The 24,221-nt window shown below is 36.0% G+C and overlaps 1 protein-coding gene across 1 annotated transcript in view; it reads right to left on the bottom strand.

The window, feature by feature from the left end:
* Positions 1-22,497, bottom strand: part of BMP5 (bone morphogenetic protein 5) — a 123,684-nt gene extending 101,187 nt beyond the window's left edge. The window contains exon 1 of the mRNA XM_082347214.1: positions 16,257-22,497. Coding sequence (XP_082203340.1) covers positions 16,257-16,746 — 490 coding nt within the window. The 5' untranslated portion in view covers positions 16,747-22,497. The remainder of the gene's footprint in view (positions 1-16,256) is intronic.
* Positions 22,498-24,221: the final 1,724 nt, after the last annotated feature.

Here is a 24,221-nt window from a genome sequence, read left to right as displayed (position 1 = left end):
ATGATACAGTATTGAACTTTTCAGGGCTAAGAGATATTGATAAGATTATGAACACATGTAATGAAAAATCATGATTTAAAGACCAGATTTAGCCAAAACAAAAGTGCAGGCATATCCTGGCACTCTTCCTAAATCTCAGATTGGCTATCAGCCAAGAAGGTACTAAAGAGGTCAAGGTGATGGAAGTGGGTCATGAATATTCCACATCACTGTGATCATTTAAACAAGGGCTGATGGCAAAAGTAATTCCAAACCATCTCGGGATTCTGTGAAAAAGATTTAGACTCAAAAAACAAACTTGATACTAAACTAGAAAGTATGTTTTTTGTGGGTAAATGCAGGCGATGGCTAATCAATTTAAAAATAATGTGCATATTTACTTAGTGCTCTTTCTCTGCAATCCTCAAATGCCACCTTTAAGTACTATAATCAATGAAATACTTATACCCCTCTGCCAGCCCTGTTCTTAGGTCATCTGTAAATGCATGTTTTATAATTAAATTACAGGAGATTATTTGGGTGTAAAGTTATTTAGCCCAAATTTATTTGTTCAGCTGATTTTAATTCTCAAACTCTGGTTCCTTGAAGACTATGAATTCCCCATTCTTCTTGATTTCTATTCCAGGAATCAGCTACATTGCACCTTTGAGCAGTTATTTCTAGAGTGGGATGTGGATGGAATATTTTCCAAACTCTTAAATAACGGAGTGTTTTCCCATGACTGTTATACACAAATGACAAGTGAGGTGGAAAGCGAGAAATCAAAACATAAAAATTTTAAAAATTAGAAGTGAATAATTATTAAATACCTAAACACAGGAGGAATTTCTAAGCATAAGCAACAATGAGGTAAGGTAACTAGAAAAATGAACAAAAATATCAAAATAGGACTCCCCAAAGAGACGATATAAATGGCCAATAGATATATAAAAGAATCGATCTTGGAAGAAATACAAATTCAAAAAAAGATGTTTAAGATTATCAAGAATGTAAATATGTTAGATTTAATATAGGTTTCAGTATGATAAAATAGTTCTAGCATTTACTGTTGGTGCAAATAGTAATTGAAAGAAGTTTACTGGAAAAAAATTTAGTAATATTTTTCAGGAGATTTAAAAGACAATCATATCTTTTTTCTAATAATTCACTTTTTAAGAACAGACTCTAAGAAAAATGATCAGAAATTGTTTAAAATGTTTATGAACACTTATATATAGAGAGATATCCATTGCAATAGAATATATAATAGTAAAAACTGGAAAAATTACATGCCCAACTATAAAAGAATGTTTACACAAATGAATTTTTCAGCTGAAATATTACTGTCATTAAAAATATGCCCATAAAGAGCACGCAAAGAAATGAGAAAAGTCATATACTAAAAAATCAAGAATAAACTAAGGGTACAACATTGCATAAACATTGCTCAAGTCTATGAAAAATGTATGTTTGAAAAGTATGGAAAGAAATACATAAAAATATAAACAATGGTCATTCTAGATAATAGAATTTAAACTTTTTCCTTTTTTTTTAAATATCTCATTAACTTTTTTATATTGAGTACATATTGAAACAGTAACATTTGGATATATTGGATTAAGGAAAATATATTATCAAAAATAATTTCAATTGTTCCTCTTTAGTTTTTCTTAATGTCATGGATTTTTTTCTTTTTTTTTAATTTCTTTTTTTAAAAATATCTTTATTGGAGTATAATTGCTTTACAATGTTGTGTTAGTTTCTGTTGTATAACAAAGCGAATCAGCTATATGTATACATATATCCCCATATCCCCATATCCCCTCCCTCTTGAGCCTCCCTCCCACCCTCCCTATCCCACCCCTCTAGGTTGTCACAAAGCATTGTGCTGATCTCCCTGTGCTATGCAGCAGCTTCCCACTAGCCATCCATTTTACATTTAGTAGTGTATATATGTCAATGCTACTCTCTCACTTTGTCCGAGCTTCCCCTTCCCCTCCGTGTCCTCAAGTCCGTTCTCTACGTCTGAGTCTTTATTCCCTGCTTCTTTTTTTTTTTAAAGATTGATTGATTGATTGATTGATTGCTATGTTGGTTCTTCGTTTCTGTGCGAGGGCTTTCTCTAGTTGCGGCGAGCAGGGGCCACTCTTCATCGCGGTGCGTGGGCCTCTCACTATCGTGGCCTCTCTTGTTGTGGAGCACAGCCTCCAGACGCGCAGGCTCAGTAGCTGTGGCTTAAGGGCCTAGCTGCTCCGCGGCATGTGGGATCTTCCCAGACCAGGGCTCGAACCCGTGTCCCCTGCATTAGCAGGCAGATTCTCAACCACTGCGCCACCAGGGAAGCCCCTGCTTCTTTTTAATTTTGGAAATAAAGTGGCCATGGTGTCAGCAAATTAGCTTATCATAATGCTCTGCTTGCCGTATTTCCAAAATGGCTTTTATATAATAGGATTTCCACGTGGAAGAGCTTTTGTCAGAGTGAGTTCCCTGTAACCCCAGGTACCCATGGTGCTCTGTCAGAAGAGTTCCAGAGTCCAATGTGCACAGGAAACCCTATAACCCACATCCTCCTTGCAGAGATTCACCATGCCCATTAGCGTAATAAAGAAACTGAGAAGTCTCCTCTTGGAAATATCAAACCTTATTTAATTACTGTTTCTCAGCATCCTTCAAATTTATTTGACTATAAAATTTCAGATTCACTCCCTAGAAGGACTTGAAATGCTTTCAATGAAATCCCCTTACAAATACTAAGAATTCTGATTAAAAGGAGTCAGTGATTGAAAGTGGCCAAGAAATTTAAACAATCATGATTCAGCATGGGCTTGAGTTATTATATGTCAATGAAGTTAGTGGAATTAAAATTAAATAGGATTTTGTATCCATTCATAAACAATAATTTTATCTTCAGACCTTCTAAGTACATCTCAGTCTAAGTTTTTAGAAGTCAGATATTGAGATCGTTCACACTTCCCCTTACATTACAATCAGGCCATGGGTTGATTGGGTCGGAGCAGTTAGGTAAAGGGAGGAAGAGAGAGAAAGAAAACAGAATTTTTAAAAAGAAACAGGTGCCATCTTAGATGCTCATCTTTGCTCTGCAGCTACTGCTTGACTTGCTTTTCAAAGCAGAAATTAGTCCTCAGGCATTTTGGTAAGAGTTGATACATGAACACTCATCCCTGCTTTTTACAAGTCCTTTTTTGATTTCTTGGCTTGGTATTGAGGTTGAGGGCAGCTGAAACTGAGGGCAGCTGCCCTCAGACACTTCATCCTAGAAATACTTTCTCTTGGAAAAAAAATTAATTATCCCACGGTCTTAGCTTTTAATTTATAAAATACATGAGGAGCAGAAATAACAGATTTAACTTCAGTGTGATATAGGGGCAATGAGTGAGTTATGTGAAAGGCACTCACTTTACACGTGCAAGAGATTAGGGCTGTAGCTGCTACAGATCAAGAGATATGCATTCAGTGTGGAGTGTTCAGTGTTATATAGCATACAGAGGAGACTTCAGCCACAACTAGCAGGATGGAGCAGAGGCTAGCTGCCAGAGTTCCCATCTGCAACAGCAGGAACTTCCTCACTCGTAGGTTTAGATGGTCCTGTAGCCCAAACTTCTAGTCTAGTAGGTATGTCATGACATTCACTGGCCAGTCCAGGATTAGGTCAGAAAAGCTGTGACAAGGCACTCATCCTTAGGTGCAGGGCAGCCCTGTTATGTGTCCTTCTACACTGGCCAGAATTTTGGTAGTTTTCCAGCAGCCAAATGAACTCACGGTTATTTATTCCAACCTCCAACCATTGTTTTTGAGGCCCATTACTGTTTGCAACTTTGAAATTCTACCTCTTTTCTAGTTTGCCAAACATTACTCCTGTTCATCCCAAGTCTGTCTTTTGAAGGTGGGAATCAACACAAATCCCCTTTCCATTCCTCATTACTGGCCAGATGGTTGCATGGCACAAAGGTCAGTATCACCGGTGTCTTCAAAATACTTGCCTCCCTCTGCCTTGTGAGTATTATGAGGATTTGCCTCCTTCAGAAGGCCAAAGCATCCCAGTTCAGAAGAAGGCCTGGAGGAGCCCAACTCCAGGGATAACACTCTTGGTAAATTCATCACTAGAAATTTTTTTTCCCTAAAACGTAAAGCATTACTAATGAAGTAAAAATATTCCAAATCCAATATGGGAAATGTTGGAAAAATATATAGAACTTGATAGAATTCAAACCATGTCCCAACCAACAGTCTTCCCAACAGCATCTACAAAGGCAACACAGTACAGCAGGGAGCAGCTTAGATTCTGAATCCAGTTCCTCCTCTTACAAGATGTAGTACTTCGGACCAATGCCTTAACATCTCTGGGTCTCAGTTTCCTCATCTGTAAAATAGGGTAATTTTGTGGGAATTAAATGTTAGCACTTGAAATGCTATTAGCACTCTGTCTGATAATTTATAAGCACCAAATAAGTGTTAGCTGTGGAAGACAGTGAATTTCAGTAGAGCAGAAATCATTATAAATCTTAAGGGCTTCTTTTATTATTTCATTTTGATGATCTGGTGTTTGTTGATATGAACTCACAGGTAAACACCAGTCGGGGGCATGGCGCCCCAGGAGACTTAGATCCACATTTTGCTGTATAAGTTCATTTCATGATCACAACAGATTGTTGGTAAAGAGTAAAACAGTGGTAAAATATTTGTCAGTGTTTCTCAACAATCAAGTTGAAGTAATAATGGTCTAATGCTCAGGATCCTGAGTAGATTCAAAGACATGTATCCAAGAGGTCTGTATACCAATTCTTGGAATTCTCTGTTATTCCCTACATGGTAAAATGTGTCTTCAATGACTCATTATGTCCTGAATCCACATCACGTGCAGTGTGTACAGTGACAAAGGAGACACTGAACACAAGCTTGTTAGCACACAAATGAAGAAGTAAGTTAGGGTCTGGGGTCAAGATTTAGACAGATCAAATAACTTAAAGTTGAAAAACTGTATGACCTTTACCCCTATTTCCTAAGTACAGCACAAATAAATAATGAATGTTTAAGCCACACTTAGGTCTGGAACGTGCAGTGAGCATGCAGTGTAAAATGTGAACCTTCCTTTGAGATATTTCCCCCTAAAATCACCTAGTGGTTTTAAGGGATATATCTCCTATTGCTAAAGTTCTACCCATTACACAGAAGGTTTCAGAGTCCCTAAGCTTTGCTGAAGATTGGTTCTACCTCTGCCTTATGCTTTTTGGACTAACAGGTTTCCTTAGGTTCTGTTTGCTGGTAAGAAGCTTTTTTTTTTTTTAAATTGTCTTTAAAGTAATTTAGGTTTGAAAACTATTTTCTCTGCACACAATAGCTTAATTCTATCTGGTTGTTTCAACAACAAAGCAATACATTCTTTTAGATAATGTTTGTTAGTGCTTTCTTTTTACTTGGTGCTGGAATTTTTGTGTGATTTCTTGAAAGTTGGTGACATTGAGCAAAAGAATCCTGGCACAAGAATCGGGGACTCTGGGCCTGGACCTGGCTCCTCTTGCCCTGTGATCTTGGCAGTGGGATAGGCAGAGTCTTTCCACAGTGCCTGACCCAATAGTAGGTAGTCAGTTCCATTTGCCCAATGACTGAATGAATGACCACTCAGATCTCCAGTGCCCACAGATGTGTATTGTGGGGTCATATCCACTTTCCTAAGTGCTGGATGCTAAAGTGATGTACAAAAGTGAAAACGATGATTATTGTGATTATTGTTGTTAGAAGTTGCACTGCTGTCTATATATTTCAAAAGTAGGTTACCTAGCTAAAGAATAGTGACAAAGAACAAATAGCCAGACAGATCGTGGTCCCAGTACTGATTCTGCCATTTACCAGGTTGGTGATCTTTGTTAGTTATTTAACCTCTGATGAGTCTCAATTTTCACACCAATAAATGGGAACAGAAAAATATTTACCCATAAAACTGAGACACAGATTAACTAAAATAATGCATGTAAATCACTTAGTCCAGTTCCCGGCACAGGAATTATATTTAATTGTTGTCATTGTTGCTACAACTATACTATCATTTAAAATTATGTGACAATGTCATATACTTTAAATGTATCACATACACACACAAAAAAACAATGATAAACAGCTTGCTTAATTCTGATAAATTCTTCCGCCAAGTAAATAACTGTAAAATGCTAACTGTTTTTGATATGTCAGTATGGAACAAAAAAATCTTAATTGTTGATTTGAACATGCCAATAAATTTTGGAATCCATATTTTAGTGTAAAATGTCACTCACCACAATGAAAACTTTAGCAAAGAGCATCGTAATGACTTATCTTTAGCATGTTATCAAATAATGAAAAAACAATAAATCCATATTTTCCCACTCAACGTATTAGGAAATATCATAAGTCTGTGTGATGACTTTACAATATGGATACTGTAATCAGAAGAGGTCCACAGTTCATGCATGGCCTTCTGTGTGACTTTTTGGATAAAACTCATAAATTCCCATCCTGCTTTAAAATATTATAACAAGAAATAATTCAGGAAAATTAATAAAAGCATCTGACTGTCATCTGAAAAAAAAAAAAAGAAAAACCCAAAGAAATAGTCCAGGAAAGTCAAAATGCTTAAGGCTGAATTGTTTGAAATAGAAACAAAATGATAATAATACAAATAGTAATGAGAACAGCTACAAATTAGAAAATCATAAATTCAAACATGATCTGATTAACAGACAACACTAACAGTGCCAGGATTGAATGATTATTTGAACAGAGTGGCTTTCCTCTTTTAGAGTTCAGGAGTTTATTCACCGATATTTTCATCATGAATCAACGTTTTGCAAAATTAAAACTAAAAAAAAACCACAAGTTGGCTTCTGAAAATAAGCTTTCGAACTCAAGATTTTTTCTTCCTGTCTTTCAAAAGGGTCTTTTAGAGATTGCCCAGCCTTCACCACCACATGTTTTCTAATTCTATATTATTACTTTGGCCTGCCATTAGTTTCCCCTTCTCCATAACAAGCAAGGAAATGGTACAGGTAATATCTGGAACTAAAGTAGAATGTCGGGTTCATTCTAGGAAAGGGACCAAAAGTAATTGAAAAGCACCTTTCAACAGCAACTCACAGAAAGTGTTGCCTTCAGGTGATCACAGGGAAGCCCCACAGTTACCCAAAATCTCGGTCGTGGACTGACCGTTCCTTGGACACCCCAAGGAGGGAGGAGAGCCCATCAACTGACCAATTTGAAGACAGAGTCCCTGAAATTCAAGTTCATTTTCTTTTGGATGGAGCAAAAGTCATGTGCATAATGTTCCACAGTTTCAGATAGAAAATTATCTGACAATGTCTGGTGGACTGGGCGTAGAATACCAACTCAAACATTAGAACAGCATGGATCTTCTTCTAGTAGAAGGAGTTATAATAGCAATAGGGATCGTTAATTGCATCCTTTGCTCATGTCGGCTCAAAGACCTATACCCTTGCCTTATTAAGTCCTAACTACAATTCTGTATTATGATCTCCACTTTACAGATGAGGGAACAGTCCCACGAAGTGAACTAGTTTGTTCAAAGATATGCAGGTGTTAATGCAAAGCTGATATTCGAACCAGTGTGACTCCAAAACCTTTACACTTAAACCCTCCTGAGAGGGTTAGAGAACCAAATAACCCCTCCTCACTTTGAGCAAAGAAAACATCTACAAAATATTAACCATAAGACTTATAGAATTGATGACCTTCACCTCTTCCTCACTAAATGAGTCTTCAATGTCTGCATCAAAGTTATTTGCAGAGGAGCCTACATCATTTCCAAGTCCAACTCACCCTTCCTCTGCTTTTGATAATTATAGAAGCAAAAGCAGGCTAAAATTTCCATCCTTCAAAGCTTTGAAGGGGAACAGAGTTTATACTGGAAAGAAGCTGTTCTACTCAAAGCTGCTCTGGGATTAAAGGGTAGGGGAATGGCTCTGGCCTCGAGACTTAGAGGTTGGTTATTTATGAGAACTAAACAGCAGACACACCTGCTCCCCCATGAAATTCCACATCTGTGAGTCACAGGAACTCTGCTAGGGGAGAGGAAAGGTACAAAGAAGAAAGACAATCATCTGAATTTGCCTCCTCCTGAAATGATTTTTACCTGCAACATGCACTGTGGAGAATTTTATATGGTTCCACTCAGAATTCACAAAACTTTAACACACAGTCACGGGTCCTTTCAGGAAGAATGACATAGAATTGAGAATCAACAGGCCTAGAGATTGAAAACACATATTGCCCTTTATATTTGCCCTACGAATCTGCGTATATTCTAGTGCTTTCTCTACGGAGTTTTGTGATTGACAATGGTAGTCTGCTGTTTGTATTGTGGGTTTTGTCTCTAATTTAAGTTTTCTCTAAAACAGTTTTAATATATCATGTGAAATTACTGATCCAGATACAATTAAGAATTTTTTTTCAGCATGCCATGCCTGTTTTTGCCACTTCACCAACTTGTGACAGAATTAGTTCTCACACTATATTATGATTATCTCTTAAATTTTGCAATAAATTGACCAGGACAAGGATTAACATACCTATCAGTAACTTGCACTGAAATTGAAGTGATTCTAGAACTCTTGTTGACTAAACACTCAGTATGCATCTATCCATTTGTCCCCAATATCTTCAGTTGATGCCTCAATATACACTCTCCCTGTTTCTCTGCTCAGCTCTCTACATGGAGAGGCTGACTTTTTGTGAGCTGATCCAATGGGCTCCACGGCCCTTGGCTTTCAGTGAAGATCAGCCAATGGGAAAGACAGCGGAAAAGTAAGGTCTGGGTATTTACTGCTTGACCTCCCTCCCTGCTGAGTCCATTGGGGTTGGTTGCCTGGCATCGCTCTCACAAAGGCCACTGTTCCCATCAGGGTGCCTTCCCTCTACAGTCCTCCTCTAAGACTTCTGGTAACTGTTTCTGCTCTCGTCCCATCCTAGGAGTCATGAAAGAAGGCTCCCCTGCTTTTCCACGTTCTGCATTATCTCCAGTTTTTCCAGAAAGCCCCACCTACAACATTAGAAATATTATAACATTAATTAAACTCTCCTCAAATGATGCACTTTGTGCATATTGTCTCTTTCCACTGAGGATAAGAAAAGGATGAATAGGGCTTGATTCCTGCTAGTGTAACATGTCATCAAATATGTACTCAGGAGGGTCCCGCATCGGGTCTAATACCCTGCTGCCACCATCTTGGAATTCCTGATAACTCTTAAACAAGTGGCCCCACATTTCCATTTTACTTTGGGCTCCATGAATTACTTAGCTGCTCGTGCAAATGTGGTACAGATGTTGGCTACAAATGAAATTCCAGTAACAATAACAATAACAGCCATTTCGAGAGGTCTCACTAGGTTCCAAATACTCTTCTTAAAATTGTATGTGATTAACTCATTTAATCCTCTCAGTACCCAAGGAGGAAGATGGTATTATTATCATCAGCCCTTCTTAAGCAAGGAATGAGAGACACATTTGCCCAAATTACAAATTTGTAATTTGCCCAAGGTCACCCTGCAAGAAAGTGTAGGCTATGGAATCCTAATCCAGGCAGGCTGGCTTCTTCTATGCTACACTGCAATTAGGTTTCATTTATAATTAAATCTTAAAGCCGTTTGAGCAGTAATATGCCATGGACTCAGAATTCTGAAAATAGACTGCCTCTCCCTCTATAGGAAGGCTAATAGCAAAGTTTCACTGAGGACAGGAAATCTGTGTACAACAAATAATATTGAATTTCTCATATCAGGACAGCATAGCTGAAGGGGTCTGTAAATGTTAATAAATCTTTTGATGTTGACATGTTTCATAGGCCTGCATAAAATCTAAGTGAGATTTGCATCTAACCTCTTTAAACTATTTTCTTTATTGCAAACAACTTCAAGAAAGCTGTTAAACCACAAGAACAATAAAATTGTTATTTACTTCCAAAAAGAAGTTAAATAAACACAATATGTAAGAGATAATGTAATTAGATGTATTTATTTCTAAAATGCAGGGTTGTTTTTGTAAGGCAAGCCCCAAGACTCCATTGTTTATGAAAAGTAAAATGAAAAGACACATCGTCATAAAGGCAGGGATCTTCATCATCTTAGAAATTATAAGATAATTATAAAATAATTAAACCTTTGTTTCATTTCTATATCGATCAAACAATTTAACATTACACAAGGTCTGGGTTTCTACGTTTTGTATAATGTGTATGTAATTCACTGCCTTCCAAGTGTAGATATGTACTTTCTTTGGTTATGAAGGTTTGTTGTTATTTCCCTTTCTCCCAACACCACTAAAGAACCTTCTTACAAATCTACAAATGACTTTTTTTTGCTCATTTTAAACATTGTACACTTTAATAGATTTTCTTTCTACCTTATTAGATTATCATTTTATCACAGCCATTTAGATAAGACTCGTACAAACCTGGGGTTACTACTTGGTTACGTAGATTCTTGTAAACATCTCCAAAAAAGGCAGGTGAATACTCCCACTATGATTTTTATCACACTGTCATAATTTTAAGCTCCATGACTGGATCTTAAACATTCCCGTTAGACATCAACATCACAACAGCTTCCTTCTCCCCCCAAATAAATGAGCCAGTTGTCAGGGCTGACTGGTGTATTTTAAAGGATATCTTAGCCAAGGGTATTATTTTAAGAGATGAGCAAATGGGGAAACCCCACAGCCCAGGCAATAAAATATGAACTGAAGGTGCAAAGAAGCACTCATAAATATTCCCTAGAACAAGGGATGCATTGTTTTCCTCCCACCCTTTCAGTGGCTCCTCTGATCTCAGCCCCTCTCTGCATCAGGGAAGCCTCTTCCTTTAACCTATGGATTTTTCAAGCTGAGTTACCACATTATTTATGACTGTAAATGTGAGTAGCCCGTCTGTGTGCTCCTTGTACACACACACTGAGAGCGCCCCCTCTCTTTGCCCCGCTTCGGTGTTTCAGTCTGGAAGGATGAAAGGATTTCCCCCTGGAGCCGATGTGGCTGGGGATGTGGTACTAGCAGCAGTGTCACGATGAGGTAGACAGAGGGTTTCCCCGCAGCCTCCACCTGCGAGGCCCAGAGACGGCCCCTAACACTCATTCCATTCGTTTTCCTCCTTTCCAGGGCTTTAAAAAATACTTATTCTCTCTCCATCTCATCCTCATTGTTCTCTGTCTCCAACCGTTACTCTTGATCTCTTTATGCTCTCTCAACATCTCTCTTCAACTTAAAAAAGGAAATCCTCATTTCTTTACAGACGTGCCATGAGTATTCCATAAAAATTCTATTAGCCAATGGGTTTTATAAACCAAAAACGGATCGCATTTTTGATGAGCGTTATTTTTGTTCAGTGGTGCGTTTTTCCCTTTTTTTTTTAACTTGCCCTTGAATTTCCCCTTTTAAATTTTAATACTGTTATAAAATAGGAATGGCAAAAACAATTAAATTCAGTCCATGGGATCCTCGGGGAGAGGTGAGGAGGCGAAGATGAAAGGGATGGTAGAGAAACAGTTAAAGGGGATGCAACAGCCAGAGAGGTTCTGATGCCCTGGGGAGCTTTTCTCCTGATGGGTGGAGGCTGCAATGGGCCCATCATAACCTTTTCCTTCTCAACAGAGAGAAAACAGGAGACTGTACCTCAATGATGGAGCTGTGACGAATTGATTTTCAGCTCATCTAAGCCTTCAGCCACGAAGAAACAAGGACCAAAGGCAGACCCCAGGAAGGGTGGGGGCAGTCAGGAGAGGGATGCCAAGAAAGCCTGAAGTTGGAGAGGCCCTAGAACTACAGAAGAAAGGCCAACAAATGGGAGGGGCAGGAGGTGGGGAGGAGAGAGGTGATATTGCAAAAATGGAAGAGTGAAAGGGAAGGAGCTGGAGATGGTGGGTGAGCAGCCCCAAGCCCTTCTACAGTGTGTTTTCATACCTTCTTCTCTCCAGCCATGACTTCTGATTAAACTTCTAAAACTAGCGATTTGTGAGTGACCATTCAAACGTGCAAAAAACTTCTAATTAAACTATGATTATAACTATCTCTGCAGCCATGCTCATCAATCAGCAAGGACATAGCTTTAGAGATGAACAAGAATCCCCCTGGGGTGCGTTCATGAATGCCAAGGGTTGATGAAGAAGAGAGAAAAAGGTCTCCACCCTCAGTAACTTCTTTTCTCTTCAAAAGTGAAAAGTTGTAAAGAATGATTGTTTTACCCAGTATTACCTTTTCTTATTCCAGGCATAATCCATGAATATGTACTGTAATGGTTTTAGATCATCTTTCCTTCCATCCCATCCCTCTTTCCTCAAAAAAAAATTTTGTGTGTGTGTTTATAGGTGCGTTTATGTTACACAAGTGTTAATAACCCTGTTGGAAAGACTACATAGATAGGCATCTTTAGGTAGATCTGTGTATAAATTCCTCTCCACTGGGCACTTGAGTCAGCCAAAACCAACAATAAATATCAAAGATGTCTTTCAAAGCTGTCAACTGAGGGCATAAGCATTTTTTTTTTCTTCCAATACCAAGGGAGTTTAATGATTTGGGGAAGTAGGGGAGAAGGGTTTAAGCATTTTTTTCTATTTCATACCTTAACATGTTAAATATGTTGTCATAAAATATGAAAAAATGTAAGCATCACATTTTTATGCTTGAGAATGAATATACATTCTTGAACTGTATCTGAGTATTTGACTCCAAGCCAACTGATCAAAGCCCATTAATAAACCCGAAGTTCTTTATCAGGGAAATACATGTAGACAAAGAAAAATACAAAAGTGAATTTCCTATGTTGACTGATTTTTGTAATTTCCTCTAAAACATCTACAATGTTATGTCATTTTAATTTTATGATCACCAAGTAATCAAATTGGTTTCTAACTAAAAGATCTTAGAAATACACTACTTGTGTATGTAAGCTAGAGATATGCTTAAATATTGCAAACAACTTACCTAATCATTCTTTTCATTTGCAAAAGTATTTGATATATAAACTAACACTTAACATTTTTGAAAAAGAAAAAATTTACCAGAAAGATATTTTTGTTACTAACTAAATAGTGTGGAATTGACTAAGCAAAATTCCACTGATATTCATTAGTTTTAGGGAGAAAGCAGAGAAGTCAATCTGTAAAAGCTATAGACTATGAGACTGACAAAAGTTGGCCTAAGAATAATGAATAAAATAAGGCGGAAAGTTTCTCTTCACACAATTAATAATTAATATTTGTTTCTTCAAAGTGAACAAATCACTAAAATAATTTAAAGGTCAGAATAATGTGTTTGGTTTTAGTTGTTTACATTGGCCTTGAGGCAATTTATTCACATTTTATTTTTTCTTCTAGTAAATTCTACTCTACTTTTTGCTTATGAACATAAAACTAATCTCATCTGAAATTTTAAAAAATAGATATTTTGTTAAATTTGATTCAGAGTTTGAATTAAATTTAATTGTTCTTGGTGAGCAAAACTTATGTTGGAAAAAATGTCTTTCTGAATGACAAGATAATTGTAGAAAATCCATTATTTGACTTGAAAATGACACAGGCAGGCATTAATAACAAGGATGCTACTAGATCCATTTTATATAATTCAACTTGTTATGGGAAATGTCAACAGATTCTTTTCACATTTTTAAATATCAGGTGACTTCCTCAATACAAATCCCTTGCCTCTTGCTAATTTGATCATTTGCCCTCAATCTCCACTATATACATATCTTTTAAGATACTAAAAAAATAGAATAAAATCCTCTTGAGTCTTATAGAAAGTGAAAAAAGTTTCAGATAATATTGGTTAATGAATTTTACAGTAAGAAGCACTAAAATTCTTAACACTGTTAATAATGATATTACTCTCTTACCCTTTCTAAGTATACTTTGACCTATTTTATTATGGAAGAAATACAGAAGTTAAAGCTTTTTACTAAGTAGTGATTGACTATAAGCTTTGGACATATTAGGAGGCATGGTCTAAAGATAATAAAATAAAACTGTGGTTCAATTTTCCTCAGAGACTACTAGGAAAAACTCACTTAGTATCACAATCAATTTGTCAGTAATTTCATGTGAGACATTTCATTTGGAATTACTAAATAAGGAGAAAAAAATACGGTCTATTATTGAAGATGAATCACTACTCAGCAAGTTAAGCATGATAAGAATAAATAAATAAAAATTTTCTGAAGCTTATATCCAGTATTGTTTCTCTAGTGTAAAATGAATAATTATATTTCATGGTATAGTTAATAAACTGCTTTGTTATTATAATCCAAACAAATAAGCAAAAGTCTACTGATTTAAAAATATAAGTATTCTTTAACAATAAAAATGTTCCTAAAAGTCCTTGAATAAAACTGTTTATTATTGGTTTTGGCTTTCTTATTCTATGTAGATTTATAGAGAACAATGGTGCACGGGTTCAAAAATCATGCTTCATTCCTTTCTGAAAAAACAAATACACTCTCTTGTGAATGATCAAAGTATTCAATTTTAATATATTATTAGAAAAGATTCATGACTGAGCTATTGTTTTATAAAGTACGAAACATAACACATTCTTTCCTGTCAGATTTTAGATGACCTGAACTGATTTTTTCAGTGATTTATTTTATGAATATGTAAATCATGCTAAATTGCATTTTTTCTATGAAAGTATTAAAACTAACTTAAATTATTGAATAAGCTTGAGAAATTGCTACAAATTCAAACATACCATGCGTCACATTTGCATGCCACTCATGAAGAAAAAGCAATCAAACTAATTTAGAATTAAGATATATCTTAATGGCTTAAAAGTTCCAAAGGAACCTTTTAATTACATGTAGAAGAAAAGGCCCCCAGGACACCCGATTAAGGCAACCAATGATGACTTACTAAAACTTATAATGAGAGCTTTGTCTCCTGTAACGTGAAACATATGATTTATTAGGCACCTTATCCTTCCTGCTAGGATTGCTCAGAGCAAATGAGCAGGGCATATTAAGCAACACATATTATAAAAGCATCATGTGTTATTAAGATTTGTTGCTATCTGACTTTTCAAAGAATATTTTTTGAGATATTATTTGAGGAAGTTTTAAATTAAGTGTGCAATAAAACATGTCAATTTTAAGTCCAAGCAGATTGCACTTTTAAAATCAACTTTTAAAAGTTCTAACATTAAAATTGATTAAATTTATTGATTAAGTTTTGTCTTCAAAAATAAATACACTCTATGTGGTTTTTTTTGAATGTTTAAAGACAGTAAATTTTCACCTTCAGTCACTACCAAAAAATTTAAAGAAAATTACAGTCCCCATAAAATCATTTTAAAGTGGTGACTCTTTAATATTATTGCAAGATGAAATACTGGGCACTAACTTATCATTTGATATTGTCAATATCAATTTTTTAGGTATTGTCAGTATCAGCACTAAAACATAATTTTTTAAATTATTCGCTAACCATACAGCTAATTAAAGAATTTTTCAATTGAAATTTTTTTATCTTAAATGACAAGGAAAGTTTTGTATAGGTAAAGCATCATAGAATGTTTTACATTTATCTTGCCTCTGAAAAAAATCAAGTAAGTATAATATATTTTAATCATTACGGTTAAAAAAATGTTAGATTGAAACTTCTTTTCCAAAATATTTTTCACAGAATTTCAGAATCTATCCCTGAAAGTCTTTGATAGTAATCTTTTACAATATTATTTGAACTTAATTAATTTCACATCAATATTTTCACAGTAGTTTCCTCACTAAAATGAGAGTTCTTAAGTGGCATATAAATTACACTTACATGTCTTTTAAATTACTAACCAAAAAAATGGTCCAGAATCTGGCTTTTACTTTTCCATCTGTAAATACTTACATCATCATCATCATTATTATTATTATGATTATTATTTTGCCCATAGCTTAGCTATCCTCATAAATTCTCCTTTTTTTAAACTATTGCCTGTTTATTCATACATTTAAGCAAAGTTGAAATTTTAACAAGATGTGAAAAGACCCAAATTTACCCAAACCATGTGTTTAATTTTAGCTTTTTATATTAAAATATATGTATATATATATATATACATATGACTTTGTTGCCTAAGGCAAAATCTTATTTTATGTCAATGAAAGAAAGGAAACAGAAGCTGGAGAGAAGAGTTATAGAAAATGACTTTATATAAACATGACCACCTACCAGGCAGCTACTTTACCATTAGGAAAACGTCCACTTTGCAATAACATAGATTAACAAATAAACGAACAACATACCTAAATTGACAAAGCTCATGACCATGTCAGCATCATTCAGAAAGTTGGCATCATGTAGGCTGGCTAGAGGAGGACTCTGGGTGGTCAAGGGAGTCGTTCGAGACAACTGGATGCGGCGAGGGTACCCATTGGGAGAGGCTGGGGAGCCCTTCCTGGCTCCCCTGGTCTCTGCTGCCAGGGATGCCCTCACAGAGTACTCCGGCTCCTCGGGGTTCTCCTCACTGGCCATGGCGTTGTACAGGTCCAGCATAAAGAGAGGTGCAGAGGAAGCTTGTTTTCCAGGTGAAAATGGTCTGGGTCTGTGAGGCAAACCCAAGATAGAAAGAATTTCCCTCTGTATTTCCCGTCTTTCGTGGTTCCGTAGTCTTCTATAAATAAAACTGGAGTGAACATGATTGTCTCCCAAACTTCCTTTCGCAGAACCCACTAGAACCCAGCAGCTCCAGAGGAAACCCACAATACCCCTAAGTAAAAATACAGTCAGATGCATTTTTGTCCAAAAGCAAAAGTTGATATTTTTTAGTCGTTCTTGTCCTCTTACCAAAAAAAAAAAAAAAAAAAAAAAAATCTAAGTTCTTAGGAGGTATATTTCCCCAGTAGCTGAAAAACAAATTTACCTATTCTTCATGACAGTGACATTTCTGAACACACATCCTCATTGATTTTCCTGCCCTATTTTCAATATATTGGAATATGTCAAGAGTAGTTATTTCTGAGAAAGCTGAAACTCAGATTTCCAGTTATCCACAGTTGTTAAGAGTTTTTGCTGCATGGATGGAGCAGAAGACGGCTAATATTATTTGATCAGATGACCTATGCATTCCTATATCAATATATGATAATCAGGCCTTTGGTATTTGAATGAACGGAAGTTGATCTTCTAATAAAATGTAGTTCCCAAAGTGATCTTCACTTGCTCTTGAGTTCTTCTCAACCCTTGAGCTCTTTCCAAGACAAATCCTGATTTCTGAATCACAGATCTATGCTGATCTGCACCTTGGTGTTGGAATATATATTTGTCCGGCAGCTTGGTGATAACTTTAACATCTTTTGTGTCGTCTTAGTGTAAAACAAGACTCAAGGTTGTACTATTCAAGTCAATGTGTTTTCCTGAATTTACTTGCAAACCTTGCTGAAAGTCCCTTCACTCTCTTTCTCCTTCTTACTGTTAATTCCACCTCCAGCAGACACAAATATACCAGCCCTCTTCAAGGGAGATCTAAAGAGTAATGTAAGCACAACCCTGCTGGGAAAGAAGAGGCTTCTCATTGTAATTTGAAACTGGTAAAGCAAAAAGAACTTAACCCCTTTGCTACCAGAAAAGACTTCATTTTCGCAATTTTATAGGCACGCATCTGACACAGCACAGTGATGCATGGAGCATATAAGTTCTGGGGGGGAAAGCCAGTTTTCAAGTGGCAGACTGGAAATTTGGTCACCAATTTTATAGAGGACCCTTTCAGATCTTTCTTTTAATAGTACACATTTAATACACTTCTATATTAAGTCTCAGGTTGTGGCTGAATTAACATGAGATGTCTCCGTTCTGTATTTGAGGTTATTTCTAGTTTTTGTAAGTTATTAAAGCTTACTTCTTGAAAAATAAAAGGAAGTGTCATAAATTGAGGTTAATTTATTGTTTGTTTATGACAGCCAGATCTCTTTAGAATAAAATACAGTAGAGAATTCACCACCAGTAAATATATTCTAGCTCCCAAAGCAGTAGTTATAATAATTCCATAATAGTGATGAGATAGCCCAGGTATAATGATCTTTAAACATCAAAATTTTAAGCAGAAAAGTATATTCATATTTCTCTTGTTAACTCGGTGCATTTGAAATAAAAATAGCCTAAGATATGGTGTCATGATTCTCAACTTTCAAGTCATTTCAGTTGAAATGTAAACTGACTTTCAAATCAGATATTTCCCATAAGTTGTACTCAGTACTTTGATTTGCCTTGACCCATGCAAATAAACACAAGTCAAATATTCTTCATGACTACATGCAGATTGAAATTTGTGTTTTTAAAATCTGATGGGTATAATGGGGAAAGTGCACACCTTTCTAAAATACCATACTTAATCCAGGGAAATGAGCAAAGTAGGTGTTTATCCTTAATGTTTAATGCCTTTAAAATTTGGAAGTCTACAACGTTTCTGTGCAGCTATAATTTTCCTTACAAGCTCTCCCTTAACCTTAGGGCTCACAATACTTTCACTGTCTGGGATAGTATTCTGATACCAGTTGCAGATTTATCGAGCAAATTCTCAAACTATTATGAAATTTTAATGTTTTTCCTTTACTCTACCTAGAGGTGCCCGGTTTCTTATTTAATTTCTTTTTAAATATTTCCTCTGAGTGTCTAAAGCAAAGCCATATTTCTCATAAATCTACAATTTTTTGGTGAAGGCAAGATACCGAAAGGGCTTGTGGAATCTTATTGTCTGCATAATTTTTCTTATACAAACTCACTGCAAACTTGATGACGCTGTTGAATATTTGCCCTACTGAAAATACTTTATTAATAGCCAGGTAGGATACCACAGTAGCAGACCCAAATACTGACATACATGGAATACTTCTATAGCATCGCTCTCCCGTGAATAGCAGTAGGGCAGGTTGAAAGGAGGTGAAAGAATACCATTTCATTAAGAAATGGTTGAAACCACTAAAATTTTTGAAACTGTTGATTTCATATACAAACCAAACTAAGAATTTTTTGGCCATTGGTGCAGATCCAAATCAATTACTTGGAGATAAAAAAATTTCTCCTCTGCATTTATTAAACATATCCCAGATAAAGGATACTACAGTTTTTCTCACTACATTTTAGAAGAAATTATCAAGGTTATGAATTCGCTTCCTGTCTCTAGAGCACAGTGTAGAGTTACAAGTAAAAACTGGTTACCCTTGAGGAAGAAACAATTCTTATCTTCCACACATGCTGATTTTTTTCCCTAAGATCCAACAGAAAAATAAAAATGAGTCTAGGTGTCACAAGTCCCCCAAACTCATTTTCCCAAAGTCTGATTTATAATATCAATCAGTGTAATTGTAATTTAATTGCTTCACCAGGCACAGAGCCTACATCTAGACTGGAAATCAGTTGCTAGCATTCTTGGTCAGAACTTCTCGTATCTACCCTCCCCCCACCTTCCCTTCCAACTCAGACTAGATTTGGCAAACATTCATTTTTCAAAAGGATCAACATGTGCAAAGAGAGAAAGAAAATAAAGAAGAAAAAAAGAACCTGCCAGGAAGAGAGGGGAAATGCTAACTGCCAAATGAAAAGTCAGATTCATTTTTAATTAAAAGTAAAGGTGTTTTACCACATCATTGGGAATGCCGGGTTGTTGTGTATCTAAGTAAATATGTGAGAGCAATTTAGAAGATTATTTTGCAATGACAAGGTATAAATGTTCCAAACTTCAGACCGTGTATTTAAAAGTCGCATAAGTCACTGAAAAGACTGAAGAACTATATTCAGTATGAAAGAAGTTGGGACAGGAGAAACATCCAGGGCATCACAAGAATTGTTCCTAAAGATAAGCACATTCCAAGAAGAGGGGCCTTTGTAAAAACCCACCTCTCAGGCGTAGTATTTGCCTGAGGTATATACTAATATAAGTGGCCTTCTGGTGGGAAACAGAGATAATCGAATGCATGGAAGAAGTCCTTCCCCACTGTCATTCCTCCTGTTCATTTTCCTCTTCCCCTCACAAAAGTTGGACATATTTAGTCCATGGATATGCAAACTGACAATGGATAGACTGATCCCATTTTCCCCAGCCCTTCAAAAGAAAGTTGGAGCATTTGTAAATCTGTGTTGTTCTGGATGGGTCTTTCTATTTCACTCCTGGTTTTGTTGTTGTTGTTGTTATGTTGGTTTCTCCTTGAAACAAAAATTACTAACTGAAAGATGTGACTGCAGTGAAAGACAGATACCCAATGTCAGTGGTGTCTGCACTTCTAAATTATCTTTTAAGTTTGAAAACAATTCAAAATCATCTGAATAGGATCTTAAAATTCTTAAGCAGAAGCTATCTTAGATTGCGTTGGAGGAAGTGGGGGGTGAGAATGCTTAGGAGGTTGAAGAGGCAACAGCCGTGGGAGAGTCCAGGGGAGACACCGTCTTCTAGAACCTTCTTGGTGAACACATGCACAAGTGCAGAGCAGAGCAGCATCTGTGATATGAAACTGCTCTCAGTTCACTCAAATATAGCACATATACAAACAGAGAATATGGTGTGCATAGGAAAGGTCTGAAGGAAAAGAGTGGTGTTACAACACCACCATCTGACTTGGATTTGCCTGCAGTAACCTGAAAGGGATTGTAATTGTGGAGGCTATACCAACCTCCACTTTCTGTCTGGTTAATAGTTGTTAAAGAAACCTTGGAGATGAAAAATAAAAGATAGTGATCCAAAACGTTTAAAATGTTTAGTAGTATTTTTTTTAATGAATGGTGACATCATGTAATACTTGTAAGTGAACAGAGGATGTGTCAATATGCTTTGTATTATTACATGTTCCTAAGATTGTTTTATATTATTTCATAGAGTAGGTAGTCTAGTAGTTACTTAAGTGAGAAAGAACCAACATTTAATCATTAAAAAGGAAACACTGCTAATGAAATACTGTTCTAAGGATTCATCTGACAGATAGACTCAAATTAACTGACCCCAAGACATTTGGTAAGTCAAATTATTAGGGGAGATATTTTATCCATCATCCAAATTGACAGAATATTTAGATAGGTAGGTTGACCATTAAGCAGTTATATAGTTAATCACGAAAAAATAATCTCATTTGTAGAGCACTTTATAATTTCAAAAACTCATTCCCAACAACTCAGCATTTGGAATGATTTATTCATTCAACAAGCATTTATTGAATGCCTATGTGTGACTACTATGTGCTATATGCCTTACATATACAAAGAAATCAAATAAGATACTTGACCTCACAGAGTTTACAATCATATATGATAGTTTCAGTTGATTTAAGGGCATAAAATTATTATTTAAATGTGGTTGTTAATCAAGAGATATTTCTACTTTTTGCTTGAGAGTTTAGCTAGAATGAAAGCAACATAAAAGTAGGGGTTGAGTTTATTTTGTTCATCAGTGTCAAACAGTACATATTAGCAGCTCAATCAATATTTGTTGATGAGACAATTTTTTAACAAAGATGAACAATATTCCAGGGACTTTTTTAAGGGCAATAGTCTCTGGAAACATTATAAGTTACAAGGATTCATTAGACACACTCGTTTACAAATTGCTATATCTCTTAACAGATAGGCTCACCTACACCAGGAAAGGTTCCTTTCATGAGGAAACTGGTCTATTACAGACCTCATCCCACAGCTGTGAAACAGAGTGCAAATGTCAAAAAAACATCATGTAATGAGTCACATTAGCACTTGCAAAATACCTTGGTCTATCATTACAGGGAGCTCTGATGAGGTGACTGCCCATTGAATTAAAGTGGCCTTTGACCCAAAAGAGCAACTTCTGTTCCTGTCAATTAATATCTCATTCCTTTGACTTGTAATGGCTTATTTGTTTAGTTTAGTTTGGGGTTTTGGTGTTGTTTTTTAAGACCCATATTACAAGGCAAGAAACCCCGAAAGTGACCACTTTTTGTTTAACAGACATTAGCAATGAACACCACACCTGCCAAGGCTCGAGCAGGTATATACAGAGTTGAGACACACACTGGGATGAGGTGAAGTCTGAAAATGCCTGGAGCGTGGGAAGAGGCATTTGATAAAGCATGTTGGGGAGTCCCAAAGTCAAAGTCTTTCAACCCACATTTTTCATCCTTCACACTTTAGCAAATGGAAGACTCTAGAAGTATCTGCCAACATACTAACCAATTCAAAATTTGTAAGAGTCTTACAGATCAATGAAAGGCATGACTACCATTGTATCCCCATAATTCCCACAAACGGTGATTTAGTCCTCAGTGGAAAATACAATTTATAAATGTCACTAGTCATGATATGTTCAAAATGAGACAATTCAAAGGAAATTTTTAAATTACCTAATACAAACGTGTCTCAATAGCATTCTTACTATTATCTGTAATGCTTTAATTAAATAGCCCTACTTTTCCACTTTTTTTTTTATAAGAAATAGATGCTATTTCATAGACTCCTCATCAAACACTTTAAGGTAAAGCTTTAGGATAAATTAAGAGCCTAACGAATTAGCCCCAATTATGTCACAAAAACTGTCCAACAGCAACAGAAAAAAATTGTGTAAATGTCACCCAAGACCCATTCCTATTCTGCAACATGAGAGGATATGAACTCTGCTCCCTAAGACAAAATATGCTGAGGAAATATAACTAATAATGAGGAGGATGGACATTAATGATTAATATTCAAGCTGTAAGCATATAACACTATCCCTTTAACACAAAAATTCTCAAACCAGGTTACACATTACAATCATAAATGGGGAGCAGGGAGAACTTTTAAGAAATACTAATGGCGTTGCTAAGAGAGGAGATCTTACTAGACTAGACTTTTTGTATTGATCATTTTGTAATATATACAAATATTGAATCATGTTATACATCTGAAGCTAATATAATGTTGTATGTCAATTATGCCTTAATTTAAAAAAAGCACACACGTACACACAAAAACTAATGGCTGGACCACACAGAAGACCAATTAAATCATAACTCTTAAGGAGACATCAGTATTTTTTTTAATACTGATTCATAAGTAGCCAAAGTTAAGAACCCCTAACAAATAGTCTTGGCAACATTCAAACCACTACACACATAATAAGAGGATATTTCAGTATCATAATAGAGTTTCCAAATTAGAACAAGACCTTTGATTTTTCCTTGATTGCTGCTAAGATGCCTGGTATGCAATAAAGTGTTGTTTAAATTTTTAAAGACATATGCAGTGCTTGCATCCAAAAAACATTTTGCACCCGTTTATACACTAAATACGACTTATTTAGCACCTACTATAGCAATGAATAAAACACACAGTCCCTGCTCTTTCCAAATTTAAAAGTTAGTTGTTTCTAGAACAATTTCCTTAGATATCTGTATTTGAATGTTGAGCTTAAAATGCAATTTCTTAGACACAGAATGCTATTGCATCACAGAAAGAATATATTCCTCAAAATGGCATCTGTTTATCGCACAGTCTTCTTTGCCCTCGTTTCCAGTTCCTTCTTGGATTATAACATAAGGTGAATCACAAGGGCTGCTCCATTACATAACTCTTTAAAATTCAATTTAAAAAAATAGTCATCTTAACTCACATAGCAGGTGCCCTTCGTACCTATACTGGGTATGTTCATTTCTGAAAATTTCCTACTGTCCTGGTTGTTGGAGGGTTGTGTGTGTCATGTGTGTGTGTGTGTGTATGTGTGTTGTTGTGTGTGCATGTGTGCTCGTGTGTGAATGCACGCAAGTTCCTCGGAGCTGCACATGCATTTCTGAAGTTCCCTCTGGCACTGGGACTTCTCTCCATCTTCATTTCCCAGGTAGTTTCTATATTTAAGAGCTATTGATTTTCTCTTCTTCACCCTTGCATTCTCTTGATATCTTTTGTTCTTCCATTTTACAATAAACTCTTTATCTTGGTGTCTCCATTTTTAAAAGCCTTATCCTGCCTAGCTCCCTTATCTAGAATTCTCTTTCAAGTATGTGACTGTTTCCTTTATCTCTCACCTTTCACCACCTCTCTCTTCCTGCAGGGTAATCCTACCCTCCCCCTTCCTAATCTCCACTTCTTTCTTCCTTCTAGAATGGTTGTATTTTCTATCACTGCATGTTCATTAGCAAGGCAGTGATAACATCAAATTGCAGTACAATAATATTCTTCCCATTGGATAAATTCATTTTACTTTTAAGCTGTTTCAGGAGAAATAGAAGCAAATATTGTAACCTATCAATCCAACTATAGATCAGTGTTTTCAGATGCAG

This window comes from Balaenoptera borealis, assembly GCF_965194805.1.
Source record: "Balaenoptera borealis genome assembly, chromosome: 12".
Lineage (NCBI taxonomy): Eukaryota > Metazoa > Chordata > Mammalia > Artiodactyla > Balaenopteridae > Balaenoptera > Balaenoptera borealis.
Note: the sequence above shows the minus strand (reverse complement) of the source record. Positions and strands in the feature narration are given on the sequence as shown.